This window comes from Sarcophilus harrisii, chromosome 3 (genome assembly GCF_902635505.1).
Source record: "Sarcophilus harrisii chromosome 3, mSarHar1.11, whole genome shotgun sequence".
Taxonomy (NCBI): Eukaryota; Metazoa; Chordata; class Mammalia; order Dasyuromorphia; family Dasyuridae; genus Sarcophilus; species Sarcophilus harrisii.
In genome coordinates, this window is record NC_045428.1 from 77,056,523 (window position 1) to 77,080,815 (window position 24,293).

General features: G+C 37.1%; 2 protein-coding genes and 2 non-coding genes across 7 annotated transcripts in view; 1 reads left to right on the forward strand and 3 right to left on the reverse strand.

Annotated features, from left to right (window-relative positions):
* Positions 1–11,193: 11,193 nt before the first annotated feature.
* Positions 11,194–14,720, reverse strand: EEF1B2 (eukaryotic translation elongation factor 1 beta 2). Of its 3 annotated transcripts, none has more exons than XM_031958237.1 (6): positions 14,450–14,720; positions 13,914–14,036; positions 12,866–12,995; positions 12,434–12,500; positions 11,487–11,612; positions 11,194–11,400 (listed from the first exon to the last, which is right to left on the reverse strand). In XM_031958237.1, exons 1-6 carry the CDS (start codon positions 14,527–14,529, stop codon positions 11,246–11,248), a joined length of 681 nt encoding a protein of 226 aa, XP_031814097.1. In that variant the 5' UTR covers positions 14,530–14,720; the 3' UTR covers positions 11,194–11,245. The 3 variants fall into 3 exon arrangements, with proteins under 3 accessions (XP_031814097.1, XP_031814099.1, XP_031814098.1); XM_031958239.1 differs by lacking the exon at positions 14,450–14,720 and adding an exon at positions 13,652–13,738; XM_031958238.1 differs by lacking the exon at positions 14,450–14,720 and adding an exon at positions 13,652–13,743.
* Positions 12,145–12,279, reverse strand: LOC111720060. The gene has a single exon (XR_002769924.1). It is a non-coding gene; the product is annotated as a small nucleolar RNA SNORA41 (small nucleolar RNA).
* On the reverse strand, positions 12,584–12,662 carry LOC111720059. Its single transcript, XR_002769923.1, has one exon. It is a non-coding gene; the product is annotated as a small nucleolar RNA SNORD51 (small nucleolar RNA).
* An 87-nt stretch (positions 14,721–14,807) lies between the features above and the next one.
* The window catches only part of NDUFS1 (NADH:ubiquinone oxidoreductase core subunit S1), a 29,242-nt gene continuing 19,756 nt past the window's right edge, over positions 14,808–24,293 (forward strand). The window contains exons 1-4 of one of the 2 annotated variants that reach the window (XM_031958235.1): positions 14,808–15,220; positions 19,148–19,212; positions 19,826–19,917; positions 20,980–21,087. In XM_031958235.1, coding sequence (XP_031814095.1) covers positions 19,152–19,212; positions 19,826–19,917; positions 20,980–21,087 — 261 coding nt within the window. In that variant the 5' untranslated portion in view covers positions 14,808–15,220; positions 19,148–19,151. Of the gene's footprint in view, positions 15,221–15,639; positions 15,663–19,147; positions 19,213–19,825; positions 19,918–20,979; positions 21,088–24,293 lie in introns of those variants that run through there. The other variant, XM_031958236.1, reaches the window with a different exon arrangement.

The window sequence follows — 24,293 nt, forward strand, 5'->3', positions numbered from 1 at the left end:
CTCTTTCACTTATTTTACCACTGTGGTACAAGTGTAGAAGCAACTTCCTCAGAAAATATTCCCACAAGACTTTTAGGAAAGAGAATTTTCTTGCAAAGATATAGAAGTAAAATTGTTCCAACTTTTAATGGATTCACATAAAAACTGTCAAAAATATCAGTCAAAATTCAAAGAAACAATGGAGAAACACCAAGCTGTCAAAGCCATAGCATACCCATTTATTCTCTACAAATCCAAACATTTTACCAAATCACCACTCCTCATGAGAAGTATGAGCTATCTACTAAAGTACAAATATAAAAAAAATATTGCTGAAGAGACTTCTGATGCTCATTTGCTTCCATTCAATGTGTTGATTTAGTACTAAATGCATGTTTTGTTTTGTTTTTAAGTTGAAATTCAATAAGAATAAACGTAAAATTCTATACTTTGGCACAAGTAGCTTTCATAAGTATAATTATACTCATCTTACAAAAAAATCTATTTCACTTGAGCAGGACCAGGAGATCATTATATACTTCAACAACAATACTATATGATGACCAGTTCTGATGGACCAGGCCATTCTCAGCAATGAGATCAACCAAATCATTTCTAATGGAGCAGTAATGAACTGAACCAGCTACGCCCAGAAAAAGAACTCTGGGAGATGACCAAAAACCATTACATTGAATTCCCAATCCCTATATTTATGCACACCTGCATTTTTGATTTCCATCACAAGCTAATTGTACAATATTTCAGAGTCTGATTCTTTTTGTACAGCAAAATAACGTTTTGGTCATGTATACTTATTGTGTATCTAATTTATATTTTAATATATTTAACATCTACTGGTCATCCTGCCATCTAGGGGAGGGGGTGGGGGGGTAAGAGGTGAAAAATTGGAACAAGAGGTTTGGCAATTGTTAATGCTGTAAAGTTACCCATGCATATATCCTGTAAATAAAAGGCTATTAAATTAAAAAAAAATCTATTTCACTAATATAAGATGGGGTAAATTTTATTTGACAATAATTGCTCTGAAAAAGATCTGTTGGACTTAAGGGACTGTAAACTCATCAGGAGGCTAGTGTTATATAGCAGCCAAAAAAGCAAATATAATCTTGCCCTACATTAAGAAGAGCATCACTTCCCAGAATACCAAATTAGCACTGCCATTGTTGTGTCCTCCTCAAAATTTAGTTCTGTGATATAAAGAGGAGATTGTTAAGGTGGAAATTGTTCAGGGAGGACAACCAAAGCCTTGTGTCTATTCTTTGTTCAGCCTTTCCCCAAATGATGGGTTCATCCTTAGTTTCCAGTGCTTGGTTACCTCAAAAAAAGTTTTCAATGATGTCTTTGGGGCATCATCATAACAGCGGTATAACCGTGACAATGGGTATATATAGTTTCAGGACATTTGGGGGCATGGTGCCAAATTGCTTTTCTAAATTTCTGAAAATCTTTTCATCCTGAAGAACAGTTCAAAGCACACTTCCTCTACAAAACTGTTCTTCACTGCTTCATCCTTTTCTGACTCCAAGAACTTTGATTTGGATATTTAATCATATACTATCTTTATTATTACCTAAATAGTAACCTGCATATATTTTATTTCATGAATGATAAAAAACCAAAGCTTACAATTATCCTGTATACAGCATTGCAAAATTGTCTCATCCTTTAGTGGATTCTGTGAAAACTGTCAATAATATCAACAACAACTGAAAGAAAGGGATCAAATTGTCAGAGAAATGACATACCTATTTATTCTGTACCAAATTCAAACATTTTACCAAATTACCACGCCTCATAAGAAGTATGATCTACAGAGATAATGTTGTTTGTTGGTTGACAAACACTTACTATGTATCAGGCACTATGCTAAGAAAAACAAAAACATGATCCATGTCTTCAAGGAGCTCACGTTCTAAATGGAAAGATAAAAGACAAACAACTTTGTGTATACAAATACAAACATTCAAAGGTAATCTCAGAGGAAAGACATTAGGAGATGGAAGGGGATTTTAGCTGAGTCTTAAAGGAGACCAGGGAAGCATGGAAGTGGATATAAAGAGAGAAAGGCAGAATTCCCATTATGGGGACAGCCAGTAAGAAGGAAATCGCTTTCTTAATGAAGTATATAGCCAAACCTCATCATAACAATAAAGTGTGGTCCTAGTGATGGATTACACATTTGTATCTGAATCAAAGTCAAAAAATGTTATTATTGTTATTATTAGCAGTAATAATAGTCGTGGCTGATAGCATTTATATAACTCACAATGTACTAGGCACTGTGCTAGGCCACTGTAAAAATATCTCATTTGATCCTCACAACAATTCTAGAGGTGGTAATAATATTACCCCCATTTTACAGATGAGGAAACTGAGGCAAACAGAAGTAAAGTGATTTGCCCAACCTTACATAGCTAATAAAAGTTTATAGTAGAATTTTAAACTCTAGATTCCACCCTCTATTGTACTAGTGATCTGCCTAAAAAGATGGGCTAGTTTGAGAATGGTCAGGTAGCTGGTGCAGTGGATAGAGCCCCAGGTCTGGAGTAAGGAAAATTTGAGTTCAATCTGACCTGTGTGATTCTTGGCAGGTCACTCAACCCTGTTGAGTTTTTCTCGGCTGTTAAGAGAATTGGAGAAGGAAATAACAAACCACTCCATTATCTTTGCCAAGAAATTCCCAAATAGGGTCCTGAAGAGTTGGACAGTATTAAACAAGTTGGAGGATAACATACTCATGCTTTGGAAAGAAAACGAAAGTCCTTGCCCCCATTTTTACTATAGAAAACAGATGAAATTTTAGGATTCCATTCTTCATCCATAAATCTGAATAATGAAAAGGAGAAACAGTAGGAGTTAAACAACAGGAAAAGTATGTTATAGCTAAACTAGGTAAACTATAATCCTGGAAAAGAGTTTAAAACAAAATGTTTAATTAATTATTGTAAAAGATATAATGAAAACAGCAGTGAAAAGATTGTCTGTTGTACTTGATTTTCATTCAAGGAATTAAGCTTCAGTTTTAAACTTGAGCCATAACAGCTGTTTATAATAAAATTAATTTAAAACTGGAAATACTTGGGTGATCATGGACAAATCACTTGAAATACTCTGAACCTCAGTTTCCTCTTTTGTAAAATCAGTTTGATAGCAGTCCTTATCTCATGAGATCAAATAAGCTTTAAATACCATACTTCCTTTTTTCTTTCTTTCCTTCCTTCCTTCCTTCCTTCCTTCCTTCCTTCCTTCCTTCCTTCCTTCCTTCCTCCCTCCCTCCCTCCCTCCCTCCCTTCCTTCCTTCCTTCCTTCCTTCCTTCCTTCCTTCCTTCCTTATAATTGAGGTCAAGTGGCTTACCCAGGGTCACACAGTTAAGAAATGTTCTCTGTCTGAGGTGGGATTTTAATTCAGGTCCTTCCAACTTCAGGACTACTTCTCTATCCACTGAGCCATCTAGCTGCCCTTAATGCCATTAATTTCAATCACTATAGATAAGTTTTGTTTTCCTTCCATTGCTTTGTCACTGAGGTGCACAATAGAGCCGTATCTTTTGTGTGATTTTCATTGTAACTTTCCATTGAAAGTCTTTGTATTTTGCAATTATAAACAAATTTTATTGAAAATTCAAAAATTGTGGTTCAGAATCACACAGTGATCTGTGATGACCGCATTAGCACCCTGGATACTTTAGGATCAGCCTGAGTCAGGATAAGCAAAAGTCCTTGGTCTTTATTCTTTGTGGACATGAGAGGAATGGCCACACCAGTCCAGCCAGGAGTCACTCTGGCTTTCTTACTCCACCCTGCAATCCCTCTTCTCAATCTCTCTATACACCAACAGATCAAGCCCACACAGAATGATGGGGTAGGCCATTTTCCAAGCAAATGCTAATAAAGTATTGTCCAAAAAGTAATTAGCCCTAAGTACTCGGTTATCCAAGTGCATCTGCTCAGAGATTTAGCCCTTTACTTAAGTGCCTTTAATTTTGATGCCCAAATATCTAAGTGAATTAAGATACATAAAATTGAAAGGAATGTTAGATTTAGTCATTCAGAGATCGTGCCTTGATCTACTATAAATTTCCTTTTTTCTTCTTCTTCAGTTTTGTTATATTCAGTTCCAAGTCAAATTCTTACTCTATTGTCTAGCTACATAAATGCTGCCCCCTGGTGATAGATGTATGGTAGATTTCCCCTAATACTAAGAAATTAAACTTAGTAATATCAAGCTGAATCTACACTGGTCTTGAATCATGGTGACATAATAAATATGATGATTTTACTTCTTTCACAAATTTAAGTCAGCAAAAAACCTCTAGAATCTCAATGAAGAAACTCATTTAGAAGACTAATAATTTCAGTAAATCAGCAGGATACAAAATAAACATGTAGAAATTATCAGTATTTCCATATATCAATAAAAACCAGGAGTAATAACAATAAGAAAAATTCCATTGAAAAAATCACTACAAAATGCACAAAATATCTGGGAGCTAACCAACAAAGACATGGACAGGAGTTATATCAATACATTTACAAATGCATTATGAAAATAAAGGAAGACAAATAATTGAAGAGTCTTCCTAGAAGGGAGATGCTGATGTAATATTTAAAATAATGATATTACCAAAACTGATTTATAAATTTCATTCCATATCAATCAAACTTCTAAGAAGGTACTTTATAGAACTAGAAAAAAATAACAAAATCCATTTGAAGAAACCAAATAACTAGAATCTCGAGGAAATTTTTAAAAAAGAAAATAGGAATACTTAAAAGAAGTTAAAAACAGAAACAAAAGCCTAACATTTTTTCAAAATATTCATAGCAACATTCTTTGTGACAACAAAGAACTGAAAATAATGTAGGTGCCTATCGATTGGGATTGTTATTGTTATTGCCGCTGTTCATATTTCGTTCTCTAAGAGGACCGTGATATCAGGGAGGTGACGCCATGACATGCAAGTGAGTTGGATTTAAGTGAGAGAGGGCTGGGCAAGGTTACCTGCCTCACTTTCCCAGCCAGAACCATCAGAGTCCAATGGCCAGATACAGATCAGGATACCTGGAGAAGGTCCTGGATGAAATGCCTTTGCTTGAAGATCTCCAAGAAGAGAGCTTACCACCCATTCCATTATGGAATAGTCCTAATTGTTAAGAATTGTTCTGACATCAATCTGAAATTCGTCTCTTTGTACTTCTACCCATTCCTCCTGATTCTGCATTCTAGGACCAAACAGAACTCTAATGTTCTTCTCAAGCCCTCCAAATACAGTTACCAAGTTGCCCCTGAGTCTTCAGTTCTTCCAGCTCAACATCCCCAGTTTTTTTGAGATGTATAGGGTGTTCAGAGCCAGACTAGCACCTCTGATATGAAAACTTGCTGAGCCCTTTTCAGGGCTGCTCATACACCTCCAGTGTCCCCGACACCCAATTGTCACCTGTAGCTTCAATTGTAGCATGTACTAGATGCTCTCTAGTTTATCCAGTTATCGATATCCTTCCTAGAATGCAGTACCCTAAACTAAATCTATCTAATGAACTCTGACAATGCTTGGAAACAGGAAAAATAACCTCTTCATTTCTCAAAGCTTTGTTTCTCTTAATGCACCCACGAGAATTCGATCATTTTTTTGTTCTTGTTATCACATTATACTGCTAATTCATGCTGAACTTGCAGACCAATTTCCCCAACAGTTTTTATAAATAGTCCTTATTTCAATACTGGAATTCTTTGTGTTTATTGATAGTAGGATACTAGGTTTCGTTATTTCCATATATTGTATATCTAATCTCCTAAACTGATGTATTTTTTAACTATTCCCAAATTATTTTGAAAGTTTCCATTCAGAACACTGAGTTCTGATATAGCTAAGATTCCATTCATTCTCATTCTTTCCCTTGACATTTCTGACCCTTCCTCCATGTTTTTTTTGGGGGGTAGGGTGGGGATGAGGAGGTTGGGGGTGGGGTTAAGTGACTTGTCCAGAATCATGCAGCTAATAAGTGTCCAAGACTGGATTTAAACTCAGGTTCTCCTGATTCTAGCATTGGTGCTCTAACCACTGTACTACCTACCTGCCCTCTCCATTTCAATTTTGCTATTATTTTATCTGGTTCTAAAAAAACAATCTTTTGGTAGTCAATCTGGGAACAAAAAATTGGGTAGAAGAAATCAATTTCATGGGAAGACATAGGTAACAACTTGAAAAAGCTTGGAAGGTTTAATTGGATTGCAAGTTCAGAATGTTTTAAATTGTGCTAAGTGCTGGAGATACAAATACAAATAAAAAACAAAGACATTTCCTGTTTTCAGGGAGCTTGCAGTCTAATGGGAGATGACAGACAAAAGGGAGCTGAAAAGTTGGGAATAGGGACGTGATGGAAAATGCCAAAAAAAGTCTAAAAGTAGTGTAACTGGCAGCAAATGGGGAGAAAAAATGTTAAACCTCTTTCAGTAGATGCCTTGGAGCTCATGACTTCATCCTCCAAGTAATGACTAATGAATGATTCTAGGAGATCAGTAATGAAATCTTCTATAACCATCGCCTGCAGGGAGGCAATAGACTCAGGATGCAAAGATTTTTTTTACAGTCAATAAAGGGAATTTGTTTTACTTGACCATGCATATTTATTATAAGGAATTTATTTTTATTTTTATTTTTAATGACAGAGAGAGGAGGAAGAAAAAATAAATTTGTTTCTTAAAAAATTTAAAAACAAAGAAAATATAGATCTTTCATATTCTTCAGTCTAAGAATTTCACTATAGGGGATATACCCAACGAGAAGGTCAAAGACAGAAATAAAGGTCCAACATATACCAAAATGTTCACAGCATTTCTTAGTTTCCTTACTTTTCTTCAAGTCCCAGCTAAAATCCTATTTTAACAAGTTTTTCCCAATTCCCATTACTTTGATGCCTTCTAACTAGCTTTATAACTAGTTTGTGCATAATTTTTCGCGTTTTGGCTTCTGCCTTAGACAGGTAGCTTCTTTGAAATAAAAACTCTCTTGTCCCTATTTGAATCTCCTGTATTTAGCACAGTGCCTAGGATATAGTAAGTGTTTAATAAATGTTTATTGACAATCAATCAAAACAAAAATAAAAAAATAGAAACAAAGTGTAGCATGATTAAGAAAGTGATGAAATATTATCGTAAAACAAAAAATTTAAATATAAAGAATTCAGAAATTTCTATGAATTGATACAATGATATATGAAGAACAGGCAAGGACAATATATACATTACTATAATAATGTAAATGAGAAGACCTTTAAAAGGAAATTGAATTCTTGAGTAATTGAAAAACTAGAAATGATCTTCAAGGATGGTAATGAAATCTATTTTCCTTTCAGCAGATAAGATAGGATCAGGACTCCTAAAGGCTGGATTTTAATATTATTTTCCCTTTCAATCAATCAATAATTAACAAATATTTTAAAATTAGTTATTAGTATTCTATTTTTCTACAATTATATATAGAAACAATTTTTAATATTCATTTAAAAAATTTTGAGGTCCAAATTTTCCTTTTCTTCCTACCCCACTGTCATTGAGAAGGTAAGCAATTTGATGTAGTTTGTACATGGGTAGTTATGCAAAACAGCAATAAATATTTATTAAGCATCAACTATGTGCCAGGTAAAGAATAAGGATACAAAAAGGGGGAAAAGACAGTTCTCACTAGGATGGAGTGCAATGTGCAAAGAAATATAAACAAAGCAAGTTATTCATAAGATAAACAATTCATAAACAAGGCACCAAAATTAAGAGTTAGCCAGAGAGAATGCTCAACCTAGAGAAGAGATTTCTTGCTGGAACACCCAGGAGCCCAGTGTCATTGTACTCAAAAGTACCTGTCAAGGAGTAAGGTGCAAAAAAAACAGAAAGGTAGGATGGGACTCAGCTATGAATATCACTTTGAATGCCAAACAGTATTTTTGTATTTGATCTTGGAGACAACAGGGAGCCACTGGAGTCTATTGAGAATGATATAATTGTTCCTGTGTTGCTTGCTTTTTGACCATGGGGAAGTCACAAATTCCCTGAACCTATTTCTTTAGCTCTAAAATGAAAACCAAGCTCAAAGAACTAAAAACTAAGCTTTCATCTCCCTTCCAAATCTAAATATCTTATTAATAGAATATGGATTTTTAAGGGTGACCATAAATAAAATAGCAATTCCTTTAAACCAAAAAAAATTTTTTAAATGGTAGGCATCTAAGTTTCTGCCTGCATTTCCTGGTGCAAAGCTAGCAACAAAAAAAGCTAACCATGAATTACATAATTCCATAGATTCCTGCCTAACTCATTCTTACTCTATTCCTTGATTATTCACAATTTCTACTGGGGTATATCCTTAGAGAAACAGCTACAGTTTGTTCCTACTCAAGTGACAGTTAACCAGCATTTATTAAACAACCATTATGTGACCAGTACCTTACAAAGACAAATATGAAATAGCCCTTGTTATCAAGTTGCTTACATTTAATCAGGGACAACAGGTACATGTAGAGGGACAGACAAAATATATGGAAAATAAATATGAAGTGCTTTGTGGGGTAGGGGATTTGTTCTGAGCTTTAAAGGAAAAGAGGGATTCTGAAAGGTAGAGGTTTTGGAAAGATGGGCTGAACAGAGAGGTATGTATTTGACCCTAGAGGCCATAAGGAACCAGGAGTTTGTTGAGCAGTAGTGGACACCATAATGCTCAGAGCACTGGGCTTGGAGTTAATACTTGAGTTCAAATTTGGCTTCAGGCACTAGTTGTATGATACTGGGCAAGTCCTTAACCTGTTTGCCTCAATTTTCTCCTCTAAAATGAGAATAAGGGGACCTAAATCTTAAAGAGTTGTGTGAATCAAAGGAGAGAAAAGCTCTTAGAGCAAGCCCGAGACATAGTAAGCAGTATGTTAGTTGGTCTTGTTAAGCAGGTGCCAAAATGTGAACTTAAAAATGATTCCCATAGTTCAAGCAAGTGAAAGTTGACATGTGGTTCACAGCTTTAGGAGTGGAGGTGGCAGATGCAAGAAATTTTGTGGATATAGAAACAAGCCATGTTGTGGGATGGTTCAGGCCACCTCTTACTGTCCCCTTTCCAGTGCTTTGTGCTAAACTATTTTCCTTAAGCTTGATTTGGTTACCATTTTTCATCATTTCTTAAAAATCTTCCTTTATTTCTCTGAATTGCATGTTTTAGATGCATCTTGTATACAATAATACTCCATTACATTCACAGTATAGACTTATTCTTCAGTAAATGAAATCCATCATTTTATTCTTTGCTTTCATAAAAAGCACTTTCACATCACATCCTTGGAAGAAACTAAAGCTTCATCATCTAGGTACTACTCAATGTAATCAATCTGGGAGGGTTTCTGGCCAAAATAGAACAGTTGCTACCATGACATAGCATTACTGCCCTGATATCATGGTTGTCTTCAAGGATCACATATTCCTTCATTTCTTCTTCCTTCCATCTCTTCTCACTTAGTTTGTTTGGCCCCAATTGCCTCAAAGTAAATAGCAATTGTTGACAACCCCCCTCTCAGCACCCCCCAAGATCTTCTCCTTCCAAAAAAATAAATAAAACCTAGATTTTTAAAAAGCCACTTTTTCACTTCATTTCTTTCTTTTCTAGCCTTAATCACCGAATGAGCTCTGCCTCAGTCAAAATGAGACTTATTACAGACTGTAGCTGAAGAAAGCCACATTTCATGCAGGGTCACGTCCAGCCATCAGGCAACTGAACCCAGCTGGTTCCAAATAAAGGCAGGTGAAATTGCCTACTCCCCCCTCAAAAAAATCCAATTCACTTGCACATTATAGCATCCCTTTATCATGGTCCTCTTCAAAAAGGAAGAACTACTTGATACATGGCATAGTACTAGAGTTAAATCTCTCCTCCATCCGTTTTGAATCTGGGAAGCTAATGTACCATTTGATCTTCTATAAAACTAGACTATATCAGCCTCATTAGTTTTTCTTCCCTAGATTAGACTGCAAACAATCACTAATTACCTAGTCATTTTATCTGTGCTATTGATCTAAATTGGTCACCATTCTGGAAAGCAATTTGAAACTGACCCCAAAGTTGGTAATAAAAAAACCCCACACCTCATCCATTACCAGGCCTATATCCCAAAGGGATTTAGAACAGTTCTTTGTGGTGGCCAAAAAAAAAAGGGAGACTAAGGCACGGTTTTCTTCAAGAAATGAATAAACAAATTTCAGTGTGGGAACCTAAGAGATTATTGTGCTGTGACAAAATGAACAGTTTTGGAGATCTCCATGAATTGCAGAGATGCAAAGTATAACATCAGAGAGAAAAATGCAGTATGAGCAGAGTCCAAAATAATTAAAATAAAAACATACCAACTCATGTCCTGGCAGAGATAATCAATTTATGAGCATACATCACTTGTGCTTTGGATAAAACCAGTGTGGAAATTTTTTCCAGCCTGCAGACTTTAATTTTGCTCAATGTAGCAGAGAAAAAAAGGATTGTGCTAATGTTTTTTAGATGTTTGTTATTTCAATGCAACTTCCTAAGTGGTGCTATTGCCCTGAACAAAACTCAAGCAATGAATCAACATGCTGGAGGAGAGGCAAAAAAAAAAAATTGCATCATATTGTTAATTATATTTCAATGTACTATCTTAATGGAGTAGACTCATCTTGACTTCAAATTTGCCTTCACTTACTAGACATGATCCTGAGCAAGCCTATTTCATCTGTAAAGACAAGTCAGAGAGAGAAATGGCAATACTTCAATAAGTTTGCCAAGAAAATTGTTAAACCCAGATCACTGCTCTTAGCTTAAAACTGATCCAGAGAAAAAAAGCATTTGGCTACTTAAAAAGTCATGTCCCATAATGGCCTCCTTTTCTTCCCTCACAAAATCAGATTCAGCATGCTAAGGAAGCCTTTCAGTTCTCAAACCCTAAGAGCCTATTCCTGGAATACTACTTAACTTTTATTCCAAAAATATATGGAAATGCCTTTTTACCACTACACAAATCACATTCCCCCAATCTTTCAAGAGAATAGGAAAATCTGTTAATGCATTCCTGTAGATAATGGGAAATCAATTAAAGTTAGCAAAGTAGCTTGGGGAAAATGAAGTTAATGAAGGAAATGTGGAAAAAAATCTAGGCTTACTTAACTACTCTTAAGACCAGAGACTCAAAAGGTCTTGCTTGCAAATATTTTTATTTAAATGCAATTTATGAGGATGGTAGGTTTTTAGATCTTATTGAAGGCAGCAACATCCATGGATTGCACGTAGTCTTCAAAGGCAGTAATCTGTTCTTCTAGCATATCTGTCCCAACTTTATCATCTTCAACTACGCACTGTATCTGAAGCTTCTTGATGCCATATCCCACTGGAACAAGTTTAGCTGGGAGGGAAAAATATACAAGATAAGGTGCCAATCCTAGCACAAATTCATGTCAGGTGTCAATTAATTAAGATGTTTCAACTTACAAGAGCCCCAGACCAAGCCATCTGCCTGAATGCTTCTGACGCATTCCTCTAATTTTGCCATATCAGTCTCATCATCCCAAGGTTTTACATCCAGCAAGAGTGAAGACTTGGCAACAATTGCAGGTTCTAAAGACAAAAAATTTAAAAGCTTTATTAATACGTTTTTTTAATTCTTCAAAATCTAAATTAAACGCCAGCTTCTTCCCCAGTGAGAATTCCCCCATTCTACTAGGCAGTTATCTGTGTTTTCTATTTTATGTACATAATTTCCCCCCACAGAACTCTATACTGAGAAGGACTTGTCATTTTTTTCACACAGCTTCTTGTTCTAATAAGGAACTCAGATGTGGAAGAAATAAACTAATGACATCTACTTGATTAAAACACTGCTCAAACTATTCAAATTGGAAAGATTAAGATCAATTAGCAGAAACTTATCCTGAACCTTTCAAGTTATAAGAAGTAAGAATATTCTTATCATATTCTTAGTTCTATGGCCACCAAATAAAAAATTTGTCTCATTAAGGTCTTGATGTGCTAGTGTCATAATTATAAACATGAATTGTTACTGCATTATAGAGCTAAATTCTAACAGAATGCAGAATAAACTTTTAGTTTATAACATGAGATAGCCAAACAGTATTAATTTTCCCTAATAAAATGTCTGTCACACAAGGAACCCACTTCCTTTTGTATCAGAAAGAGGAGATTTAACAATGTAACAGTTTCTCTTCCACAGTGGAATACAACAACTGCTACAGATGAAAGCAGCTGCTGACCAGTAGCTGTGGAATGCTTGTTTCTACCTCTTAGAATTCCAATAGGAAATGCAGGGGCTGGTGCAACCAGAAGATTCAAGCTTACCAAGGAAATGAGTTTATAACAACATGTTCCTGCTTCCCTCTCAAGAACTATAATTTGTAAGGTGAGGCATTAAGATAACCTACTTTTAGATTTCTTTGATTCATACTGAGCAAGGCGTTCTTCTCTTAGCTTCTTTGCTTCTTCACTTTCCTGTGAAGAGAATTAAATACGTTTCAGGGCATTAATTTGTTGTTAAAATTAAAATTAGTTAACAATTCACATAGAAAATAGACCAGCCAATCAGAAAAAAAGCAATTCCATCACGAATTCAGCCGAAAGATGGTGATTTGATTTTATTCATCATGTAGCCAGTATTAAATTACTTGACTGTATAACTGTATCATCCAATTCTTTTTTGAACCCCTCTAAAACACACCCAAAATTAACATCAGTGTTCCCACTATCACTTATTTGTGAAAACACTATCCTATAGCTATCAACTATTGAATCCATTTTAAAAGGATCCTGTATCTGAGGACTTCCCCCAAGTTCATTCTACTTAATATCATACACACCTCCTCATCATCAGACCCAAAGAGATCAATGTCATCATCATCTTTGCTATCTGTAGCTCCACCACTTCCAGTGGTATCTTCTACATCAGCAGGTCCATACTTGCTCAAAGCCTTCTTCTTTCCTGGCAAGCTTAAAAGAAAAATATACTATCACTTTCAATCTAACTTCAAATGCTAAAATTGAGGTCATGAAACCAAATTTGTATCAAAGCACTAAGGAGTTTTGCCAAGGTCTCACATAAGCCTTTTCAACAATTTGAAAAGTAATAAATATAGGCCCTAAAAAAGTAGCATTTTCTCCAATACTACTCAGAATACTAACAATCAAGATGCATTTTCTGTTAAAACCTAATTCAGAAGCTGAAATGGATTACTTTTGACCTAGTTTTTAGGAATAGTAATTATACCACATGGGGGAAAGTGCATGAATCTCTCACTCTTACTCTCTATAATAAACAGGATAACTTTAGCATTACTTTATGTCAATAAAATTTTACTACTCAAAAACTAGCATCTCTCTCCTTTACCCCATGTTAATAATATTTTCACTTTTTAAATATCCTCACACCCAAACCACTCTGCTACCCTGGGAGACATTATATGGGATACTCACTATGATTTAATCTTTCAGTATGAACATTTTTGTTTGAGATTTCATAACAGTATGTTCAGTTGCGCTCTTAGTGAACTGGTTGTCCATTTCCCCAAACTTACACCCTTGTTGGCAGTTTCAGAAGCATGGCCAAGGATTGAATGAATGAGCCATAGATGAACTACCCCTCTCACCCCAGAGGTGGCCCCCCCAGGTCAGGGTCGAGGCATATTGGCAGGACAGTGTGGGGAAAACTTGAATTGCTGTTGTCCATGTTCTACCTGTTCTGTGAAAAAATGGAGGACTTCAGTCTCTTGGCCTAGCAAGGTGGCACAAGCAATTAATTAGCTTACAACATCTCAGCACAACTAGAACGGCCTAGGGCAGATGTGGAATGTGAAAATCCTCTCTAAGCGGCTTTCCTTGGGCGCGGCTCACGCGTCGGCCCAGCCTCACCTGGCCTTCTGCTTCTCGTAGTACTTGATGTGGTTGTACCAGCGCAGAGCGTGGTACAGCTCGGCGGGGGGCGGACCCGAGACGGCTTCGAACACCACAATGTCGGCCTGGGACGGCACGTACCTGCGGAACCAACACGGGGTCAGGGTCGGCGCGCCGAGGACCGGGTCGCCCTAGGGGCGGAGACGGCTAAAAGGCTGTCCCCGGGAAGGCGGAAGACTCAAGACGGCGGCCACGTGGGGCAGCCTCGGGGCCCGGGGTCACCGGAGCGTGCAGCTCCCCCCCCCTCCCGCTATCCGCCGGGCGCAGCGGCCCAGCCGGGACCCGCCCCCTTCCGCGGCGCTCCGGCCACGTGTCCTTCCTTCCCAAGGCCTTGCTGCCCGGACCGCAGCGGCTTCCTCCACCTGCCCACCACTCCGGAGTGACCTTCCGGACATGCCCGTCCTCCTTCTCCTCCTCCCCAACGGCGCCCCTCCTCCTGCCCGCTTTTCATCAGGCCGGGGCTGCACCCACCAGGCCCCGCGCTCCTCGCTCACCCTTCGATGTAGCTCTTGTCCGCCAAGAAGTCGTTGAGGTGCTGCAAACCAGCGGGTGTCTTGAGATCTCCGAAGCCCATGGTGATGGTGGCGGAAGGGACTGGGTAGAGGCGGCGGCGGCGGCGACGGCGACGGAGGAGCTCAGCCCGGGGCAGGAAAAGAGCGCCGCGTGCGGATACACTAGCGCCGGCCGCCGAGTAAAAAAAAGGACCGCGCGCACGCAGCACCCGCCTTATATAGGTCAGCGAGTATCCTTCCGCTGCGCTACGCAAGGAAGGGGCGGGCGGAGTTCAAAGGGCAAAGTCCTCCGTAGTCCCCGCTTCCATTTGGCCTTTACAATTCGTTAATTTAGTGTTAAATCCTTAAGTGACTCTCCCGGCACTTGTTTCCCCGATGCGCAGATAGGAAAGAATAAAAATAGTCATTTCGAAGATTTTCGCCTTCTTCCGGTTATCCCTCACAGGCAGCGGAGACGGTCGAAGTTCGGGGAGCCTGGGAGAGAGGATTACCGAGACGTCAGCCGGCGGCTCCGGAGATTGCCGAACCAGGCCGGCCCCGCCCCCGCCAGCGTCGCCTGACTGACATGTCTGAGTCCGGCCCCTCCCCACAGGCCGGAAATTGCCGAAGGCTTTCTCCGCTTAACCTGGTTTAGTTCGTACCGGTGGACGGAGATTGCCGAAGCCGCCATAGAGAATAAAGGACGGGGTAACGGAGGGGCTGCTCCGGTCCTGCAGGCCCAACGGTGCCGACGCCTCCCCTGCCCCCCAGAAGGTAAGGCCGGGCGTAGGAAGGGAGGGGGCGGCGGGGGAGCGCCGCGTTGGCCGGCTCCTCGGCCCGCAGGGCCTCAGCCTACTCTTGTCCTTGAGCCCAGGTCAGCCAGCGTCCCCGCCTCCGAGCCGCGGAGCCTTACGGCCGGGCGGCGCAGATGCCCTTGGTCCTCGTGCGCCTCTGCCGAGGCCGAGCGGCGGGTCGCAGCCTGGCCTAGACCCGGGTCAGGCCCGGGACCTGGGTGACCTCCGACCGGCGGGAGGGCGGCGCGGCCTGTGGTCCTGGGGCCCCGGAACCTCCCCGGGGGATCACCCTCCGGGAGAGGGGCCGGGGATTTGGCACCCCTTGCTGAGAGCCTGACGTCATTCAGCCGGATCCCCCCCCCCTTTTATACCGAGCGAGCGCACCGGGATTGACTTTGAATTACGTGGGGTAAAAAATTAAGGTAAATGTATCCATTAGGTCAGTATCTACTGTAGAAGCTCAACCATTTAGCAGATGAGATGACTGAGACCCAGAAAGGGGATGAGACTGGCCCAGACTCATACAGAGTAAAGAAAGGGTGAACTTGGTGTTCCGACTCCCAGGTATTGGGCCGGAATCTAGAAGCCCGGGGTCCAGACTTCCGCCTCAATTAGGAGCTTCGTGACCCACCGTGTATTTCTTTGCATTTTGGGGTTTTTGCCCCCGTCGGTAATATTTATAAATAATCCTGAGTAACCGAAATATTGAATTGAGCAGAATTCTTTGATTGGGGGGACGCCTCACCATTCTGGAAAGATGAATCTATTGGGCCATTATCAGTACCTTTTGAGAGCAAAACTTATTGCAAATTAAGGAGGATTTGAGCTAGGAACGATTTGATTTTCAGTGGGTTGAATTTATAACACGAATCATTTTTTAGAGATTGTGACTGTTGAAAAAATTAGTTTACTCTGGTAGGAACCCTAAATGATTTATCAGGTCTTTCCTGAAACATGAGGGAATAGACAACTTCCTTTGACTTTGTTGTGCATCTTTTCTGAAAATGTCACTAATGTCCCATCAGCATCTCCTATTCTTTGAAGGAGTAAGATCATTTGGCATTGCATTAGGAACTATGAAAGGGAGAGAGAATACAAAATAATTCCTGTCTTTAACAAATTGCAGGCTTTTGTAACTTGCATTACAAAGCAAATTCCATTTGTAAGAGGGTGGGGAGCATCATATCATTGAGGATGAATCCTATATATATGCATACACACAAACATAAAATATATATGCATATACACAAACATAACATTTGCAAGATTCAAACAAAGTTGCATCCCATAACCTGGAGATTGTAATATCCTCATCTTGAAATTAATGTGAATGTTAATTTCTTGACTCCTGTATGTCCTCAGTAAACTGTCTATTGACAACATAAACTTTTGGGGGGATGGAGAGAATGATCTTTGTCTCTCCAGTTGCTTTGCAAAGGGATAGTCATTTAGTAGATACTTATCGAATTGGTCAGGGAAGACTTTTGAGGGGAACTGGGTATGACCTTGTACTTGACACTTTGTAAAAATGTTCACATTTCTGGTGGCATTTTATGTAATAACAAATAATTTCTACAAATTGATGAATATTGTGAAAACAAAATTAGAAATACAGTGGGAGGAATATGGAAAGAACGGGGCAAATGCTGAAGAATTGTAATTCAGTTTTTACCTTTCCCATGTGTTGGAGAGTTGACCCAAAGGCAGATAACTTTTACTTGGAATTATGGGTATGCTTAAAATAATAGTCAGCTTCTTGTGGGAATTGGTTAGGATTAAATAGGACGAAAAAAAAGTTTGTTTTTACAGAAGTCAGTCCGAGGAAAGTGAGTAGATAATGGATTATAAATTCTGTTTATATTATTATTCTATTTATATTATAAATTATGTTTAAATGTGTTTAAATTATTATTCTATTTATTTATTTATTTATTCTATATGTTTATATTATTATTATTATTATTCTATTTATTTATTTATTTATTCTATATGTTTATATTATTATTCTATTTATATTATAAATTATGTTTAAATATGTTTAAATTATGTTTAAATATGTACTCAAAATTTTATAATTATTTTGATATCACTTTACTGATGAAATCAAAATTTTTAAGTGGGAACAACATTGATTTGGAAAATCCCATTTATCCCATAATTTGAATCTTGTTTGATTCATAAAAGACAGTGTTTTTTTAAAAGACAAATTTTTCTTAGTAAAAGTTGTTTGAATTTTAGAGATCTGGTTTGGAATCCTGCCTCTGAAACTAGTTGGCCACACTAGTTTCCTTATATATAAAATGGAAAAAAAATAATAGCCATAATAGTACTCAAGATTGTTGGGAGGTTAAAATGAGATGATATATGTAGGTCTTTGTAAACAGCAAAATACTGCACAAATGTTATTAATGCCAGGAATAGGCTGTGAGTGAATTTTACAGAAAAATTAAACTATCCCTAAAAGTTGGGAGGAGGGAATAAGCATTTATTTAGCTCTTAGTATGTATGTGTCCGGCACTATGCTAAGCACTTTTTTTTTTCTTTTTAAAGCAAATATCTCATTTGTTTCTAACGACAGCCTAGGAAAGTAGGTACTGTTATTATTATCTCCATGGCAGAGGTGAATTGACTTACCCAGAGGTCACACAGAAAGTATCTGAAGCTCAATTTGAATAAATCTTCCTAATTCCAGGCCTAGTACACTGCATCACCAGTTCCCTCCAAAGGTAGTGAGGTAAAAATGCTTCTCTTACCTTAATAGGGACTGTGTAACAAGATAGCCATGAATTGTAAATGGAAGTCTTTATTTTTTAATGCTGTTTTATACAGACATCTATTGAAGTTAGGGTCTTTTGGTGGCAAAGAAAATATCAAGTTTCCTGTGACAATGACTTTGAATCACAAATTCTGGCAAATGCCAGTAAGCATGCTAGAAAAACAGACAGGCTTTAATTGTGGTCAGAAGGACCATACTGGCTAAGTGCCAGAGAAATTTATCAAGTTGTGATTTTTGTTTTGTTTTGTTTTGTTTTTAATTCAGCCACAGTAACTTAGGCTTTTAGTGAATCATAGAAGGTCGAAATCTGTGTAGATCATCCACTACAGTTAAATTAGGAATCACTGAACTTTGTATCTAGCTGACTCTTGATTATTTATACTACTACTCATTTTAAAAATTGTTATATTTGATTTGGAAAGTAAATTTTTTTTTTGTAACAGTATCTTTGTACAAATAAACTTAGCTTCTTAATTTATATTTTCTTTAAGTAGATCCTATAACTATTTTAAGCATTCCATGTTTGCAAATACCTACTAATTTAGGAGAAGCACTTCAGAAGTAGGGAGGAGGAAGAAAACTAGTTTTTGGCATTTAAAAAAATGCAGTTGATAATCTACATGTGGTATATTGAGAGTTGCTTTTTTAAGGTTTTAATTTATTGACCTTTCAAAGTCCTACATAGTTGCTAAATTTTATGGAACGTTTTTCAACACATAGTTTGAGAGAGTCCTTCATGATATTGAACAAATCCTATTCTTGACTAAAAGAATATTGTATGTGAAGGAAGCTATGTGCTTTAAAGTTTTGTGAATGATAGTTCCTTTGTTTCAAAGAAACAACATTCACTACTTAATAATATTGCTACTTAAAATAAATAGTAGTTCAGGTTTTTTAATCATCTCTTTTAATTTGCCATGTAATTTCATTACACTTAGTTGAAGGTCAACGTAATCATGGCTATTTAACAGTATGTACTATTATATAAAATTTATTTATAACATTTTAATGGAATTGTTATTCAGCAGCATGAACTTTTACAAAATAAAGGTGTAAAAATCTAAAAAAAAAAAAGTTAGCAATTAGAATATTTTCCTACAAAGAACCTTAAAATTTCTGCTTCTTTTTTAGCAACATGTTACGACTACCTGTACGGAAGGCCTTAGCTGGCCTTATTCAGTGTCCTAAAGGATGTGGTGAGTATTCTTTTTAAGTTTGTTCTTATGGAAGAAAAATGTTCTTTAATAAATATATGGAGTTAAACTGTTCAACTCTCTTAAGTCATAGAAATAACTTAGAATTTCCTACATGTGTGAATGGTTCTAAAAGTGTCTTTTAGGTTCTTAGATGTTTAATAAATTGTATTAAGAGTATAAAATTGATTTTATTTCTGCAAAAATAGAAATATATTGGTTAAATTAAATAGGATATTTCTCAGTTGATATGTTTTTGAAATTTTAAGATGAACTAAAAAGTAATCAACAAAGTTTCTCAAGATTAGCAAAAGAACTAGCTATCAGATTTTCTGCCTATATATGTATGTATTTAATTCTGTTTTGGTAGCCTACTAGCTTAATGCCAATATCATTACTGATAGAATGAATTTTCATTTATGTCACTTCTCAATGTAAAAATAGGCAAGTGTGAAAATGTATCTTTTGGTTATATGTAATCTCTTATATTAATTCAGTATTTTAGAATCAGTTTTTCTTAGCTTAGTGGTTAGAGTAAACAAATCCATTATCCTATGCCATAGCAGATTCAACTCTAGTTAACTTGAATTCCCAACTCAATGTTTTTGATGGTCAGTGCGAACAACTGCCACAGCAGCCAGCAACTTGATTGAAGTGTTTGTTGATGGTCAACCTGTCATGGTGGAACCTGGAACTACAGTGCTCCAGGTAAACATGAATTCAAAGTTCTAAGCATTATCTTTATTGTTTTAATTTAATAAAGCTTATTTTTAAGTGTTTTTCTTTCAAGATGTTAAAATTACTTGATAGATATTGTGTAATGTCTAAGTATTTATGGAACTAATAGAAAAACAGATTGAAGTTTAATATAACTATAAACTATCCCTACTTATTCTAATTTGATTTATTATCCTTTATCCTCCTTGTGTGCTCTATGCTCCATTCAAACTCATTTTGTCTTCTATTCCATGTATCCAGCATGTTATTTCTCTTTCCAAGAATGGTTTTCCTCCATTTCTCTATCTTTTGAAGTCCTTCATATCCAATAGGTGCCAGCTCAGAGGCAGCCTTTCTCTTAATTCCTTTTCTGATTCTCTCATTTCCCATCTGGAAGTGGAATGGAATATTTCTGTCCTGAAATATCTTGTGTTGCTCTTTTACACTCCCTTCCTTCTCCTCCCCCCGCTTTGTACCCATCATATGCTAAACTTTATCTAGTATAAATGCTTTTCCCCTGCTAGATTTTAAGATCATTTTTCATCTTTGTATCCCTGGTGCCATACCCACACACCTAATATTTATTAAGTTTAATTATTCTGTTACTGTTTTTTCATAGTCCTATCATATCCATTTCTCTAACTTATTCTAACAAAAAGTATAAAAATATTTGTAGTTTAAAATATACCAACTTGGCTTTCACTAAAAAGGACAGTAAATAAATTTTTATTTCTTAGCTAGCACAAAATCGTGTGCCCCAGGCAAGCTTTCTATAAAAGTTTTCCATATCATGTACCTCTTGAAGATTTTCCCTTCTTTGTTACCTGTATATTTTTGGTTCTACATTTGTGAGTTTTATTTGGCATAAAGGGTATATATATTTTTCCTTTAGATTGATTTCTATATTCAATATTTAATCACCTGAATTCATTAGTTCTGAGGTCTAACAAATAATTGACAGCCATGGGGGGAAGAAATTGCTTTCTGTATAGCAGTCAACTTAGAAGGTAAATACTCCTTTTTCTTATATAACCTAACTTCTTTATTTCCTAGGCCTGTGAGAAAGTTGGCATGCAGATTCCTCGATTCTGTTATCATGAAAGGTTATCTGTTGCTGGAAATTGTAGGATGTGTCTTGTGGAAATAGAAAAAGCCCCTAAGGTACTTGTTATTTAAAAATATTGCACTACATTTTATAAAGAAAAAAAAAACTAAAATAATCATGCTTTATAGTATGTTTTTGAGTGAAAGTGATCTTTGTTGGGTGGGCAGGAGGCATCATTATAATTTACAGATTGAGAAAATAGCTTTAATTTTCTGAAATAACTTGTCCAAAGTCATCTAGCTATTAAGTGGTGGGACCTAGTTGAAATGATGTCTTCTTACTGCTAGTTGAGTTCTTCATATTATAAGCATGTTTGGGTTCCTTATTTCATTTGCTACTAGGAGGAAAAGAGCTACAGGAGCATTGTTTCCATATAGACCATGCATTCCAAAAGTGAACAGCACTATTCCAATGAGAGTCATTTCCTTTGGTCTTTACAAATCTACAATTCAACCCCTAAGGATGGAAAGCAAAAAAATTTCCACTTAAAAAGTCCTAGTTTTGGGGCAGCTAGGTGGTGCCAGCCCTGAAGTCAGGAAGACTTGAATTCAAATCTGGCCTCAGACACTTAACACTTCCTAGCTGTATGACCCTGGGCAAGTCACTTAATCTCAATTGCCTTACCCAAAAAAAGTCCTGATTTGTAACTTGTCTAGAATTAACAGATTTCAAGGCCAGCTACCACTGGTCTTTAAATGGTAGCTATAGCAAGAAACAGTGGATTGTAATGGAAGGCCACTTGTTGGGAGTCAGGACCCAGTTCAAATGTCAGCTCTGCTACTTATGTACTCTTAAGACAATTCATTTTTCTAATCCTCAAATGCTGCATCTATAAAATGAAGGGACTAGAAGACCTCTTAGTTTTCCTCTCAGCTCTAAATTATGATCCTATGTTGCTTTCAAATCTTTATCAAAAATCACTTTTGTATTAAATATCATAGTGCATACCTAGCACCATGTTTTTATCGCTGTCCCTAAAATTAATGATTTGTGGACCTTTATCAGAAGTTCAGTTCACTTAGTTTTTATAGACACTTAAATAGTTCCTAGGCATGTGGGAGTTACAAGTACTTTAGAGAATTCCAGACCAGTGGTGACCAGGGTCACTGAACCTCAAAAATCTGGAGGATTAAGAAGAGCTTCCTCCCCCCCCCCCCCCCCCCCTCACCCCCCTGGAGATAGATGTCAGGACAGAAATCTCAGAGACCAAGCAAGAAGGAGCAGCCCACACAAATGCATATAGAAAGTTGAACTTTGCCCCACTTCAGAGACATAAGCTGGAGACAAAAGTAAATAAAAAACCAAACAAACAAAAAAACCAGTATTCAAAATTATCATCATCCTAGAGATACCCATAACAGTTATTAGAGACTTAATGGGGGAAAAATGGACTTTACACAAATATTACATATATAAATACCTTAAAAAAGTGAAACAAAACATCAAGAAATAAAGGTTCTTTAAGGAAAGAATTGAAAGGAAAATAAACAGTTTAGAAGAGAAAGTTTTAAACCTTACTCAAGAAATGTACTTCCTGAACACTAGAATAGATCAAACTCCATGATCAGTAATTTCATGAGACAGCACAAAATAAAGTCTGAGATCTGTTAAAAATGCATATATGTTTTTTACTTAGAAAACAAGCCAAAGAGATATAATTTAAGAATCATTGGGCTGGGTGTGGTGGTACAAACCCCATCCTTACTACTCAGGAAGCAGGATATAATCTGAATTGCTTGATCTGGGTAGTTCTGAATTTGAATGAACCAAGACAGTCAGTTGTCTGCACCAAGTCTGGCATCAAGATGGTCAGGCCTGGAGTATGAGGGGAGAGAGAGCCCCTTTTACTTAAGGAGAGGTAAGCTGTCAGAGATTGGAAAAGGGAAAGAATTGGGACTGAGCTTATCAGAGGCCTGTATTTTCAGCCTGAGTAAGATAGGGAGCCCTAATCCCTCTTCTTTTCTTCCTCTCTCTCTACCAAAAAAAAAAAAAAATGGATATTTGGACTTCTTGAAAAAAGTTGAGAACTCATCCATCAAAAAAAAGTATAAGTATCCAGAATGAAGCAGTTCAAGAACTAACAAACTAGAGGCGGGATTACTCGAGACCTGACATCATCTGTTAAAACCCAGAAGGCAAAGGGAAAAGGCTTACAAATCAAAAAATGACTTAATCTACAGAATTGATTATGCTTGATTATGGGGGGAGGGGAGAAGAGATATAAACATAAATATAAGCTTGATTTATTTAAGGAATTGGAGCTACTTTGTGAAGATGTCTTAATAACTTCCTAACAAGAGAAAAAATATGTATTCCTTTGACTTTAATGTTTTCAAGAACCACTAACAGAAGTAAGAGAAGCAGAACTTGGTACAGTGGTTCTGTTCAGAGAGTTTGAAGTGGGATAAAAGGAGGAAAATAAGAAGAGTTTGAAACTTGAAATTTCTTATAATTGTGGTAGATGAAATGAAAAGTATACAAACCTGGAGAAAGTAGGAGCTGGCATCTGATGAATCCTTTGCCTGAAATGGACAAAGGAAGGTTGAACAACCATATAAGAGTTTACTCTAAAGATATATCAAACTCAACAGGGAATACAGTGGGGATGGAAGTGAAGAGTTGAAAAGGTAGAATAGTTAAAATAAACAAACTTCCTGGTTCTAAAAGAAAAATTAGTAGGTGGCCTGGGGAGAGAGAAAAACAGAACCAGAGTACAATAGGGTGCCTTAGATTGCCTTTTAGACAACTGATTGATTAGTGGACAAACAAATTGTATTATGTGATGTAATGGAATATTACTGTGATGAAAGTGATAATTTCAGAGAATGCTGGGTTGTACTAAGTAACAGTGAAACAGTGAGTAGAACAGTTTGTACAAGAAGATTGTTAAAATATCTCTGAAAGACTTGACTCTTAATCGTATAATAACTAATTGAGTTTCCAGAGAATCTGTTCTTAAGAATGTTACTCTCCTCCAGACAGAGTGATACATACAAGATGGATGAAGTCATATATATTATTTTGTGTATATTTACTGAGTGGACTTATTTTGCTTGACAGCTTACTTGTTAGGATTTTTTTCCTTTAAAAAATTTTTTTTAATGATCTAGCAGTACTTTTCAGATTTCACATATAAAAAGTAGCTGCAAAAGGTGCCATACTGTGGAAGATGAGATAAAATGACTGAGGAAACAAAAGTTGGCCTTCCATTACATATCAGTTTATTAAGCAGTGCATACCAATTGCTCACAAATTGGGACCA

What these genes read in the sequence shown, in the direction of transcription:
- EEF1B2 (XM_031958237.1), bottom strand. Translation starts at nt 14,529, where the DNA reads ATGGGCTTCGGAGATCTCAAGACACCCGCTGGTTTGCAGCACCTCAAC. An exon ending in TACGAGAAGCAGAAGGCCAG is followed by an intron (nt 12,996 to 13,913) that starts GTGAGGCTGGGC and finishes TTTTCTTTTAAG; the next exon opens with CTTGCCAGGAAAGAAGAAGG. An exon ending in TGAATCAAAGAAATCTAAAA is followed by an intron (nt 11,613 to 12,433) that starts GTAGGTTATCTT and finishes TTTTGTCTTTAG; the next exon opens with AACCTGCAATTGTTGCCAAG.